This window comes from Haliaeetus albicilla, chromosome 30 (genome assembly GCF_947461875.1).
Source record: "Haliaeetus albicilla chromosome 30, bHalAlb1.1, whole genome shotgun sequence".
NCBI lineage: Eukaryota > Metazoa > Chordata > Aves > Accipitriformes > Accipitridae > Haliaeetus > Haliaeetus albicilla.
The window spans coordinates 68,028-81,345 of record NC_091512.1 but is presented as its reverse complement, the minus strand read 5'-3'; the positions used below and the strand labels follow the sequence as shown (position 1 = coordinate 81,345).

General features: G+C 65.3%; 1 protein-coding gene across 1 annotated transcript in view; it reads left to right on the top strand.

The window, feature by feature from the left end:
- Positions 1-101: 101 nt before the first annotated feature.
- The window catches only part of LOC138682999 (serine/arginine repetitive matrix protein 2-like), a 16,409-nt gene continuing 3,192 nt past the window's right edge, over positions 102-13,318 (top strand). The window contains 13 exon segments of the mRNA XM_069774518.1: positions 102-233; positions 2,630-2,912; positions 4,593-4,691; positions 4,776-4,931; positions 5,044-5,121; positions 6,571-6,624; positions 6,719-6,751; positions 6,867-6,917; positions 7,194-7,289; positions 7,388-7,490; positions 7,621-7,806; positions 7,808-9,204; positions 9,353-12,622. Coding sequence (XP_069630619.1) covers positions 2,653-2,912; positions 4,593-4,691; positions 4,776-4,931; positions 5,044-5,121; positions 6,571-6,624; positions 6,719-6,751; positions 6,867-6,917; positions 7,194-7,289; positions 7,388-7,490; positions 7,621-7,806; positions 7,808-9,204; positions 9,353-12,622 — 5,783 coding nt within the window. The 5' untranslated portion in view covers positions 102-233; positions 2,630-2,652.

Below are 13,318 nucleotides of genomic sequence, written 5' to 3'. Positions count from 1 at the left end.
CTCGCGCGGCCGGCGGAGTGGTGCGCATGCGCGGTGGCGGCGGCCGCTGGGCCGGAAGAAGGAGGCGGGGAAGGGGAAGGGGAAGCGCTGGTGGTGGGGGGGAGGCGCGTGGCGTCGCCTTCGTTTCTTTCGCGTCCGGGTTCTCGGCCGAGGCGGCATCGGGCAGGAGAGAAGAGAAGCGGGAGGGGAAGGGGGAGAAAGGCGGGAGACCCCGCTCGGCGACAGCGGAGCCGGTAAGAGGCCGGGCGGGGGGTCGGCCCCGGGGGTTGGGGTGGGGGTGGGGGGCCGTTGGTGACCGTTGACCGGGGAGGGAGGCGGGGGGGGGAGAAGGCCCGGGCGGCGCGGTCGTTGTGAGGGTGAGGGAATCGTGAGGGGGAAAAGGGGGGGGTTTGAGGGGGAAAAGGGGGGGTTTTGAGGGGAAAAGGGGGGGGGCTTGAGGGGAAAAAGGGGGGTTTGTGGGGGGAGGAAAGGGTTTTTTGAGGGGGAAAAGGGTTTTTTGAGGGGGAACGGAGTGTTTTGTGAGGGGAAAAGGGGGTGTTTTGTGAGGGGAAAAAAGGATTTTGCGACGGGAAAAGTGTTTTGTGAGGGGAAAAAGAAGGGGTTTGAGGGGAAAAAGGGTTTGTGAGGTAAAAAGGTGTGTTTTGAGGGGAAAAGGGGATTTTGAGAGAAAAAGGGTTTCGAGGAGGAAAAGGGGGTTTTGAGGGGGGAAAGGAGTTTTGTGAGGGAAAAAAGAGGACTTTGAGAGGTAAAAAGGGATTGTGAGGGGAAAAAAGGGGTGTTTTGAGGGAAAAAAAGCGTTTTAGGAGAAAAAGTGGAGTTTGTGGGGCATAAAGGGGTGTTTTGAGAGTAAAAGGGGTGGTTTGGGGGAAAAAGGTGGTTTGGGGGCAGTTGAGGGGGAAAGAGGGGGCGTGAGGGGAAATGGCGGCTTTGGGGGGGTCAGGAGAGGGAAAATGGGGATTTTGTGAGGGGAAAATGGGGATTTTGTGAGGGGAAAATGGGGATTTTGTGAGGGGAAAATGGGGATTTTGTGAGGGGAAAATGGGGATTTTGTGAGGAGAAAGAGGGGTTTTGAGGGGAAAGAAGGGGGTGGAGGGTTTTGTGAGGGGAAAAAGTGGGGGTTTGTGAGGGAAAAGTGGACTTTTGGGGGGGCGTGAGGGGAAAAGTGGGGTTTGGGGTGAGTTTTAGGGAGGAAAGGAGTTTTGAGAAGCGGAAAAGTGATGCTTTGAGGGCAAAAAGTGGCGTTTGGGGCAGTTGTGAGGGAAAAAAGAGAGGTTTTGGGGGTGAGTTTTGAGGGGGAAAAAGTGGGGTTTTGAGGGGAAAAAGTGGGGTTTCAGGGGGCTGTAAGGGAAAAAGGAGGTTTTGGGGGTAAGTTTTGAGGGGGAAAAAGTGGGGTTTTGGGGGGCTGTGAGGGAAAAAAGGAGGTTTTGGGGGATTTTTGAGGGGGAAAAGTGGGGTTTGGGGCGGTTGTGAGGGGAAAAAAGGGAGGTTTGGGGGAAGTTTTGAGGGCGAAAAAGTGGGGTTTTGAGGGCGAAAAAGGGTTTCGGGGGGCTGTGAGGGGATAAAAGGGAGCTTTTGGGGGGGTTTTGAGGGGGAAAAAGTGGGGGTTTGAGGGGAAAAAGTGGGGTTTTGAGGGGAAAAAGTGGGGGTTTGAGGGCTGTGAGGGGAAAAAAGGAGGTTTTGGGGGAGTTTTGAGGGGGAAAAGTGGGGTTTGGGGGCGGTTTTGAGGGGAAAAAAAGGAGGTTTTGAGGGGAAAAAGTGGGGTTTTGAGGGGAAAAAGTGGGGTTTCGGGGGCTGTGAGGGAAAAACCGGAGGTTTGGGGGGAGTTTTGAGGGGGAAAAGTGGGGTTTGGCGGTGCGAGGGGGGAAAAAGTGGGGGGGAGAGGGGGTTTGGGGGGCACTTTTGAGGAAAAAAAGCCTTTTTTTGGAGGGTCGGAGCGGGTTTAAGGGGGGAAGTGGGGTGCACGGGGGGGTTGGGGGCGTGAAGAGAGGAGTTTTGAGGAGAAAAGAGGTAGGATGGGGAAAAAAAGGGGCTGAGGGGAGGAAAATGGCGGTGAGGGGGAAAATGGGGGGACAAGGCGTAAAAAGGGGGGTGGGGGGAACAAGGGGGGAAAAAGGGGGGGACAAGGGGAAAAAGGGGGTAAGGGGAAGGTTTGGGGGTGTTTGAGAGGGAAAAGGGGGCAGAGAGGAGGTGGAGGGGGGTTTGGGGGGGTGCGGAGGGGTTTGGGGAGTGCAGATGGGTTTGGGGGGGGTGCCGAGGGCTTTGGGGGGGTGCAGAGGGGTTTTGGGGGACACACAGGGGGTTTGGGGGGGCAGGGAGGTGCAGAGGGGTTTTGGGGGGGCGAGGGGTTTTGGGGGTGCGGGGGGAAGGCAGGGAGGGGGTGAGGAGTTTTGGGGGGAGTCTGGAGGGGGTGAGGAGTTTTGGGGGGGTCGGGAGGGGGTGAGGAGTTTTGGGGGGAGTCTGGAGGGAAAAGGGGGTGCAGGGGGAAGGGGGAAAAGGGGGTGCAGTGAGGGGGGGAACGGGGCGCAGGGAATTGGGGCACAATAAAGGGGGGGGGGAGAAAGGGGGTGCAGAGAGGGGCTAGGGGAAGGGGGGGGGGGCGGGGGGTCCCTGACAGCAGGCCCCCCCGCAGGGGTTGGCAGCGCGGCGCCCGCCATGTACAATGGGATCGGGTTGCCGACGCCGCGGGGCAGCGGCACCAACGGCTACGTCCAGCGCAACCTCTCGGCCCTGCGGCACAAGAAGGAGCAGCGGGGGGGGGCCGGGGGCGGGGAACCCCCCCCGGGCGAAGAGGAGCTGCGCAGGCTGGAGGCCAGCCTGGCCAAGAAACCCAACCCCGAGATCCTGGACCACCAGCGCAAGAGGAAGGTGGAGCTGAAATGCCTGGAGCTCTCCGAGCTGATGGAGGAACAAGGGTGAGTTCCGCCCCCCCTCCGCCCCGAAAAAAAAACAAAAAACCCACCCCTGAAGTCCCAAACCCGCTCTCTGACCCCTCCCCAAAAACCCGCCTGTGCCCAAAAACTGACCCCGGCGGCCCCAAACGTCCCCCCCGGCTGCCTGGAGCTCTTTGAGGTGATGGAGGAACGGGTAAGACCCCCCAAAACTCACCCTCGAACCCCCAGAACTCACCCCGGAACCCCCAAAACCCACCGCCTGACCCCAAAAACGACCCTTGTAGCCCCAAAACCCACCCCCTGACCCCAAAAACGACCCTTGTAGCCCCAAAACCCACCACCTGACCCCAAAAACGACCCTTGTAGCCCCAAAACCCACCACCTGACCCCCAAAACGACCCTTGTAGCCCCATAACCCACCGCATGATCCCCAAAACGACCCTTGTAGCCCCATAACCCACGGCCTGACCCCCAAAAACGACCCTTGTAGCCCCAAACCCGCTCTCTGACCCCTCCCCAAAAACCCGCCTGTGCCCAAAAACCGACCCCGGCGGCCCCAAACGTCCCCCCCGGCTGCCTGGAGCTCTTTGAGGTGATGGAGGAACGGGTAAGACCCCCCAAAACTCACCCTCGAACCCCCAGAACTCACCCCGGAACCCCCAAAACCCACCGCCTGACCCCAAAAACGACCCTTGTAGCCCCAAAACCCACCCCCTGACCCCAAAAACGACCCTTGTAGCCCCAAAACCCACCACCTGACCCCAAAAACGACCCTTGTAGCCCCAAAACCCACCACCTGACCCCCAAAACGACCCTTGTAGCCCCATAACCCACGGCCTGACCCCCAAAAACGACCCTTGTAGCCCCAAACCCACCCCCTGACCCACGACATGACCCTTGTAGCCCCAAAACCCACCGCATGATCCCCAAAAACGACCCTTGTAGCCCCAAACCCACCCCCTGACCCCCCCAGAAACCCTCCTGTGCCCAAAAACCGACCCCCGGCAGCCCCAAACGTCCCCCCCGGCTGCTTGGAGCTATTTGAGGTGATGGAAGAACGGGTAAGCCCCCCCAAAACCCACCCCCTGACCCCCAAAACGACCCTTGTAGCCTCAAAACCCACCCCCTGACCCCCCCCAAAAACCCGCCTGTGCCCAAAAACCGCCCCCCGGCGGCCCCAAACGTCCCCCCCGCCTGCCTGGAGCTCTTTGGGGTGCTGGAGGATCGGGTGAGCCCCCCCAAAAAACTCCCCCCTCTGCTCCCACCCCTCCCAGATCCCCTCAAAACTCCCCCCTGTGTCCCCCCAAAAAGACCCCAGATCCCCAAAACTCCCCCCTGTGTCCCCCCCAAAACCCCCTGGGATACCCAAAACTCCCCCCTGTGTCCCCCCAAAAACCTCTCGATCTCCAAAACTTCCCCTGTGCCCCCCCGGATCCCCCAAATTCCCCCCTGTGCCCCCCACAAAAGACACTGGATCCCCAAAACGCCCCTTTGTGTCCCCCCCAAAAACCCTCAGCTCCTTAAATCCCCCCCCCGTGCCCCCAAAACTCCCCCTAAATCCCCAAAACTTCCCCCAAACCCCCCTGGTTCCCCCAAACTCCCCCCTGCGCCCCCCCAAAAAGCCCCCTGCCCCCTCTAAACCCCCTCCCCGCTTCCCAAAAACCGGGGGGCCCCCCAAATTCACCCCTTTCCCCCCCCCAGCTACGCCGAGGGGGAGATCCAGGAGAAGGTGGCCACCTTCCGCATGATGCTGCTGGAGAAGGACGTGGCGCTGGGCGAGCCGCCCGACCAGAAACCCACGTAAGTCCCCCCAAAAAACCCCCCCCCTTCCCCCCGGCCTCGTTAACCACCCCCTAACGAACCCCTTTCCCCGTTAACGAGCAGGGTAACGGAGACCCATCAGCTGGCGGAAGCTAACGAGAAAAAAAACGAACGGCTCCGGGCGGCTTTCGGCATCAGCGACACTTACGTGGACGGCAGCTCGTTCGATCCCAACCGCCGGCCTAAAGAGCCCCCCCCGGAGCCCCCCAAGCCCCCCAGGTACCCCCCGACGGATTTTGGGGTGCAGGGAAGGGGAAGGGACACCCCAAAATCTTTGCTGACATCCCCCCCCCTCTTATTTTGTGTGTGTCCCCCCCTTTTTCTTCGCCAGCGCGGCGCGGGAGTCGTCCAGCTCTCGCTCGCCGTCGCCCAAGCAGAAGAAGAAGAAGAAGAAGAAGGACCGGGGGAGGTGGGGGGGGATTTGGGGGTTCGGGGGGGTGGGTTTTGGGGAGATTTAGGGGGTTTGGGGGTTCGGGGGGTGGGTTTTGGGGAGATTTAGGGGGTTTGGGGGTTCGGGGGGTGGGTTTTGGGGAGATTTAAGGGGGTTCTGGGGTTCGGGGGTGGGTTTGGGGGAGTTTTGGGGGGTCAGGGGGTGGGTTTGGGGAGGTTTTGGGGTTCAGGGGGTGGGTTTGGGGAGATTTAGGGGGTTTTAGGGGTGGTTTGGGGGAGATTTGGGGGGTTTGGGGAAGGTTTTGGGGTTCAGGGGGTGGTTTGGGGGAGATTTAGGAGGGTTTTGGGGTTCAGGGGGTGGTTTTGGAGAGATTTGGGGTTCTAGGAGTGGTTTTGGAGAGATTTGGGGTTCTAGGGCTGGTTTGGGGGAGGTTTTGGGGTTCAGGGGGTGGTTTGGGGGAGATTTAGGGGGGTTTGGGGTTTCTAGAGCTGGTTTTGGGGAGATTTAGGAGGGTTTTGGGGTTCAGGGGGTGGTTTTGGAGAGATTTGGGGTACTAGGGGAGGTTTAGGGGGGTTTTGGGGTTCTAGGGCTGGTTTTGGGGAGATTTGGGGAGGTTTTGGGGAGGTTTTGGGGTTCAGGGGGTGGTTTTGGAGAGATTTGGGGTTCTAGGAGTGGATTTGGAGAAATTTGGGGTTCTAGGGCTGTTTTTGGGGAGATTTAAGGTGGTTTTGGGGAGGTTTTGGGGTTCAGGAGGTGGTTTTGGAGAGATTTAGGAGGGTTTTGGGGTTCTAGGGCTGTTTTGGGGAGATTTAGGGTGGTTTGGGGGAGGCTTTGGGGTTCAGGGGGTGATTTGGGAAGATTTTGGGAGGGTTTTGGGGTTCTAGGAGTGGTTTTGGGGAGATTTGGGGTTCTAGGGGTGGTTTTGGGGAGATTTAGGAGGGTTTTGGGGTTCTAGGAGTGGTTTTGGGGAGATTTAGGGGGTGTTTGGGGTTCTAGGGGTGGTTTTGGGGAGATTTAGGATGGTTTGGGGGAGGTTTTGGGGTTCGGGTGGTTTGGGAAGATTTTGGAAGGGTTTTGGGGTTCTAGGAGTGGTTTTGGGGAGATTTAGGAGGGTTTTGGGGTTCTAGGAGTGGTTTTGGGGAGATTTAGGGGGTTTTGAGGGACGTTTTGGGGTTCAGGAGGTGGTTTTGGAGAGATTTGGGGTTCTAGGGGTGGTTTTGGGGAGATTTAGGGGGTTTTGGGGAGGGTTTGGGTTTCAGGGGGTTTGGGGCAGATTTAGGTGGTTTGGGGGGAGGTTTTGGGGTTCAGGGGGTGGGTTTTGGGGAGATTTAGGAGGGTTTTGGGGTTCTAGGGCTGGTTTTGGGGAGGTTTTGGAGTTCTGGGGGTGGTTTTGGGGAGATTTGGGGGGTTTTGGGGTTGAGGGCGATGCTCAGCACCCCGGCGCTCAGCACCCCGCTCTCCCGGCAGGTCGGCCAGCCGCTCCGGCGAGAGGAAGAAGAGCTCCAAGAAGAAGAAGCACAGGTAGGGCGTGGCCGCCGTGGGGCGTGGCTGCCGTGGGGTGGGGCAGCCCCTCCCTCACCTCCTCCATTTTCTTTTTTTCCCCTTTTTTTTCCAGGTCGGAATCGGAGGCCAAGAAGCGGAAGCACCGGTGAGTGGCGGGCGAGGGGGGGGGGGGTGGGGGTGGGAGATGCTTTTTCTGGGGGTGGGGGTGTCAGCGCCTGGCGCGATGACCTCACCGATGACATCATCGCCTCTTCCACCAGGTCTCCCAGTCCTAAGACCAAGCACAAGGCCAAAGAGAAGAAGCGGAAGAGGTGAGACCCGCTCCCCCCCCCCAAACTGGTGTGTTTCCCCCCCAAACTGGTGTGTTTCCCCCCCAAAATGGTGTGTTTCCCCCCCAAACTGGTGTCCGCTCCCCCCCCAAACTGGTGTCCGCTCCCCCCCAAACTGGTGTCCGCTCCCCCCCAGCTGGTGTCACTCCCCCCCAACTGGTGTGTTTCCCCCCCATGGTGTCCGCTCCCCCCCAAACTGGTGTGTTTCCCCCCCCAAACTGGTGTCACTCCCCCCCAAACTGGTGTCGCCCCCCCCAGATCCACCAGCGAATCGGCCTCGCAGAAAAGCCGCCGCGAAGAGCGCTCTTCCTCCCCCGCCGCCTCCTCCTCCTCCTCCGCCTCCTCCCGCAGCCGGTAAGTCCCGCCAAAAAAACACAAAAACCCCCAAAACCCCCGAAACCTCCCCAAAAAAACCGCCCCCCCCACAAACCCCCCCCCCGCCGCCGCCGCAGGTCCCGCAGCGCCACCGCCCCGAAGCCCCCGACCCCCGCGACCCGCCGAGAGAAGGAAGAACCGGCGCCGGCGCAACCGGGCCTCGCCGCCGCCGCACCGGAGGTGAGCCCCGGGGCGGGGCAGGGCGGGGCGGGACCCCACCCTCCCTTTTTTTCAAATTTCCTTTACACCCCCCCCCCCCACCAAAAAAAAATAACCAAAAATCTCACACCCCGCTCCCTTTCCCAACCAGGGAACGCCGGAGCCGGAGCCGCAGCAGCCCCCGGCGTCACCGCCGGCACCCGCCGAGGAGCCCCAACCGGCGCCGCCCGTGAGCCCCCCGGCGCCGGCAGAGCCCCCCCGCCTCGCCGAACCCCCCCCCCACCGCCGCCGCCGAACCGTCTCCCGCCGCCTCGCCGCCGCCGCCGGTCACCGCCGCTTCGCCTGGCGTCGCCCGACCTTCCTCTCCCTCGCCGCCGGTTCGCCGCGCCGCTTCCAGCCCCTCGCCGGAACCTCCCCGGCGCCCCAAAACTCCGCCGGTCACGCCGGTCGCCCCGGCGCGCCGGGAGCGTTCGCCGAGCCCGCCGAAACGTTCCCGGCCTCGGCGCGACCGCTCTCGCACCCGCAGCCCTCCCGGCACCGGCGGGAGCCGGCGCGGCGGCGCCCGTTCCCGTTCCCGCAGCCCCGTCCGCCGCGCCCGTTCCCGCACCCCGCCGCGCCGCAACCGTTCCCGCAGCCGCCGGCGCGGCCGCTCCCGCTCCCGCACCCCGCCGCGCCGCGGCCGCTCCCGTTCCCGCACCCCGCTTTGGCGACCCAACTCCACCAGCCCCATCCGGTGGCCCCCCCGGTCGCGGTCCCGCACCCCGCCGCGCCGTAACAAATCCCGCTCGCCGGCCCGGCGCGCCCGCTCCCGTTCCCGCTCCCCCCGCGGCCGCGCCTGGTCCCGCGGCCGCGCCGGCGGGCGCTGGGGACGCTCCCGCTCCCGCTCGACGGCGCGACGCCGCTCCCGCTCCCGCTCGCCGGCCCGGCGCCGATCCCGCTCGACGGCGCGACGCCGGTCCCGCTCGCCGGCTCGCCGGCGCTCGCGGTCGACGGGGCGGCGCGGGGGCCGCTCCCGCTCCCGCACCCCCCGGCGCGGCCGCTCGGGCTCCACGCCGGCGCGACGCAGCCGGTCCCTTTCCTCGCCCGATCGGCGCCGGCGCGGCCGCGGGCCGGGCCGCCGCAGCCGCTCCGATTCCTCCGGCAAATCCCGGCGCGGTGGGCGGCGCAGCCGCTCCCTCTCCTCCCCCCGCCCCAAAAAACGGGCGCGGGCCTCCTCCCGCTCCCCCTCCCGCCGACGCCGACGCAGCTCCACCGCCTCCCCCGCCGGCGGCGCCCGCAAAGCCAAGAGCCCCAGCCCCTCCCCCTCGCCCCCCAAAACCAAAGCCCCCTCCCCGCCCCCCCCCCACCCTCCCGGCGCCCCCTGCCCGCCCCAAATGGGTGCCCATCGCCGAGCTGCACCCGGCGGCGCCGCAGCCGCCGCCCAACTTAGCCAAGGCAGCGGTGGCGGCAGCCCCCGGCGCCGAGACCAAGCCGGCCGCCCCCAAGTGGGTGCCGATTGGCGGGGCGCAGCCGCTCCCCCCGCAGCCGGCGCCTCCCGGCACCGAGGCGGCGGCGACACCGGCGACGCCGGGTCCCGCCAAGGCGGCCGAGGCGAAGGCGGCGACGCCGGCCGCGCCGAGCGTCGCCAAAGCGGCCGCCGAGGTAAAGGCGGCGGCGGCGACGCCAACCACGCCGAACGTCATCAAAGCGGCGCCGGCCGCCGAGGCGGCGAGCGCCGTCAAGCCGACGCCCGCTAGCGAGCCGAAGGCGGCGACCGCGGCGCAGCCCGCCGTTCCCAAAGCGGCGCCGCAACCCGAGGTCAAGCCGGCGACCGCGGCGCAGCCCGCTGGCCCCAAACCGGCAACCCCAACCGAGGCGAAACCGGCGTCTTCGCCTCAACCGAGCGCCGCCAAACCACCGGCCGCTGCGCCGGTGCCGCAGCAGAACTTGGGCAAAACACCGGCGGCAGCCGCTGAGGTGAGACCGGCAGTGCCGCCACCGCCGCCACCACCGCCACCACCCAAACCGGGACTCGCCGAGGCAAAACCGGTGACGCCGCCGGCGCAAACGCCCCAGCAGAACGTCCCGAAAGCGGCCGCTGCTGTCAAACCGGTGACGCCGATGCCGCAGCAGAGCCCTGTGAAGCCGCCGGCAACGCCGCCGCCGCCGCTGCTGACCGGACTGCCCAAAGCCATGCCGGTGGTCGAGCCGAGAGTGGGGGTTCCGCTGCAGCCCGCCAAACCGGCCGGCGAGGCCAGACCGGCGCTGCCGGTATCGCCGAGCCTCCCCAAGGCCATGCCGGTGGTGACGCCACCGCCGCCACCGAGCCAGAGCATCGCCAAGCCGTCGCCGGGCGTCGAGACGAAGCCGGCGCTGCCGGCGCAACCGCTCGCCCCCAAACTGACGCCCGGTGAGGTGAGAGCGGCGCCGGCTGTGCCGCAACCCAGCATCGCCAAACTGGCGCCGGCCACTGAGGCGAAACCGGTGTCGGCGGCCGTGCCGAGTGTCGCCAGATCACCGGCGCCATTGCTGTCGCCGGCCGCCCCAAGTCTGTCGAAGCCGGCGCCGCCGAGAATCGTGCCGAGTGGTGCCGGCAAACTGGGCACCCCGCCGCCGCCACCGCCGGGCCTGCCGCGAGCGCTCACCGCCGGGCTCCGTACCATCGGCACGCCGGCGAAGCTGCTGCCGGCCTCGCGCCTCAGCCTGCCCTCCTCGCCCGTCGCCGCCTCGGCGCTGCCGCCGCCCGTCCACACCAAACCCGTCCCCCGGCTGCTGCCCGTCCCCAAACCGCTGCCGCCGCCCAAAGCGGAGCCGCCGAGCGTCACCGTCACCGCTCCTGCCGCCGCGCCGCCGCCGGAGCCCGTTGAGAAGCCGCGCGGCCTGTCGCCACCGCGGCTCAGCCGGGCCACCGAGCCCGCCGGCGCCCCGCGCCGCGAGGAAGAGCGCAGTCACCCCGTGTCGCCGCCTGTCCTGGAGAAGATGGCGCCTGAGCAGCCGGCAGCGCCGACAGCAACTCCCGGCACGGCAGCGCCGGGGCGGGAGATTCCCAAGGTGGAGCCGGCGGCTGGCGGTGCCACCATGGGCGCTAACGCTGCCGTCACCGCGGCCGCTCTAAGTCCGGCCACCAAGGCCACCGTGGGAGCTGTCACCGTTGCCGCTGTCACCAAGGCCGCTGTGGACACCGTCACCAGTGCCACCACTGTAGGCGCTGCCGCCAAGGCCGCCGTAGGTGCCGCCATTGCGGCCGCCGCTACCGCTGTCACCGTCAGCACTGCTACCAAGGCCGCCGCGGATGCCGGCGCCATGGGTGCCGCCGCCAAGGCCGCCGTCGATGCTGCCACCAAGGCCGCCGTGGACACCAAGGTCACCACGGTCCCTGCCGCCAGTGCTGCCGCCACCACCGGTGCCGCCGCCAAAGCCGCTGTTGTCCCCACGGCCGTCACTGCCGCGGTTGCCGCCACCACCGGCGTCACCGCCAAGGCCACCGCGGGCACCGTGACCGTTGCCGGCTCGGGTGCCGCCGCCGCCGCCACGGCCGCCAAGCATGCCGTCGTCACCGCCGCTGCCGCCGCAGACGGCACCGGTGCCGTCGGCGCTGCCGGCATCGCCAGCGCCGGCGATGTCGTCGCCAAGTCTGCCGCCGCCGCCGTTGTCACCAGCGCCAACACGGACAGCGGCGGCGCTGTCGGCGTCACCGGCGCGCGTGGCGTCACCGTCGCCAGCGGTGTCCCCGTCGCCACCGTGGCCTCCAGGGACGCCAGCGCTGTGGGAACCAGTGTCGCCAGTGCCACCAGCGTCGCCGTCGCTCCCAGGGACATCGGTGTCGCCAGGGCTGCCGTGGACACCAGTGTCACCAGTGCCACCGGTGCCACCGGTGCCGCCGTTGCTCCCAGGGACACCGGTGTCGCCAGCATTACCAGTGTCACCAGTGCTGCCGGTGTCACTAGAGCTCCCGTGGACACCAGTGTCACCAGTGCTCCCAGTGTCGCGAGCGCTGCCAGTGTCACCAGGGTTGCTATGGACACCAGTGTCACCAGTGCTACCAGTGTCACCAGGGCCGCCATCGACGCCAGTGTCACCAGGACAGCCACGGTCACCAGTGCCACCAGCGCCACCAGTGTCACGAGGCCCACCAGCGTCGCCAGCGCTCCCAGCGTCACCAGAGCTGTCACAGACACCAGTATAACCAGTGCTACCAGTGTCACCAGAGGTGCCACGGACCCCAGTATAACCAGTGCTACCAGCGTCACCAGAGCCGCCACGGACTCCAGTATAACCAGTGCTACCAGTGTCACCAGGGCTGCCACAGACGCTATGGACACCAGTGTCACCAGTGTCACCAGGACTCCCACGGACACCAGTGTCGCCACCAGTGCTACCAGTGTCGCTACCAGTGTCGCCAGGGCTGCCACGGACACCAGTATGACCAGTGTCGCCAGGGCCGCCACGGACACCAGTATGACCAGTGTCGCCAGTGTCACCAGGGCCGCCACGGACACCAGTATGACCAGTGTCACCAGGGCCGCCACGGACACCAGTATGACCAGTGTCGCCAGGGCCGCCACGGACACCAGTATGACCAGTGTCCCCAGGGCCGCCACGGACACCAGTATGACCAGTGTCGCCAGTGTCCCCAGGGCCGCCACGGACACCAGTATGACCAGTGTCGCCAGTGTCGCCAGGGCCGCCACGGACACCAGTATCACCAGTGTCGCCAGTGTCCCCAGGGCCGCCACGGACACCAGTACGACCAGTGTCGCCAGGTCCGCCAGGGACACCCCAGACACCAGTGTGACCAGTACCACCAGCGTCGCCAGGACCGTCCCAGACACCAGTGTCACCAGTACCACCAGTGCCGCCGCCCTGCCCGCCGACTCCAGTACCGTCGCTCCCGCTGACGCCGGCGCTCCCAGTACCACCAGTACCACCAGTACCGCCAGCGTCACCGTCTCCCCCATGGACACCAGCGACGCCGTCGCCGCCGTCCCGCCGCCCGGCCAGGAGAAGCGGAGCTCCTCTTCCTCTTCCTCCTCCTCTTCCTCCTCCTCCTCCTCGTCTTCCTCCTCCTCTTCCTCCTCCTCTTCCTCTTCCTCCTCGGACTCCGACTCCAGCTCCAGCTCCTCCGAATCCGGCCCCCCCTCGCCGGCCCCCCCGACCGACGCCGGCCCCGCAGGGTGAGCGCCGCGCCCCGGGCGGGGTGGGGGGGTCGCGCCTTCGTCCCGTCCCTCGTCCCCAGGGGTTCCTTTTTGGGGGGGTGGGGGGGGCGCGTCCCACGGGGCGTCACCCACGTCCCACAGGGTTCCCTCCGGGGGTCCCACGTCGTTTTGGGGCGAATTTCTTTTGTCCCACGCCATTTTGGGGTGACATTTCTTTTGTCCCACGCCATTTTGGGGTGACATTTCTTTTGTCCCACGCCATTTTGGGGTGACATTTCTTTTGTTCCACGTCATTTTGGGGTGAATTTCTGTCCCACGTCCTTTTGGGGTGACATTTTTTCTGTCCCACGCCATTTTGGGGCGAATTTCTTTTGTCCCACGCCATTTTGGGGCGAATTTCTTTTGTCCCACGTCATTTTGGGGTGAATTTCTGTCCCACGTCCTTTTGGGGTGACATTTTTTCTGTCCCACGTCCTTTTGGGGCGAATTTCTTTTGTCCCATGTCATTTTGGGGTGACATTTCTCTTGTCCTACCTCCTTGGGGTGACATTTTTTTTGTCTCACGTCCCCTGGGGTCACATTTTTTTTGCCCCGCGTCCCTTTGTCGTGTTATTTACCTCGTCCCACGTAATTTTGGGGCGTCATTTCTTTTGTCCCACGTCTTTGGGGTGACATTTCTCCTGTCCCACGTCCCCCGGGGTTCCCTCCGTGGGG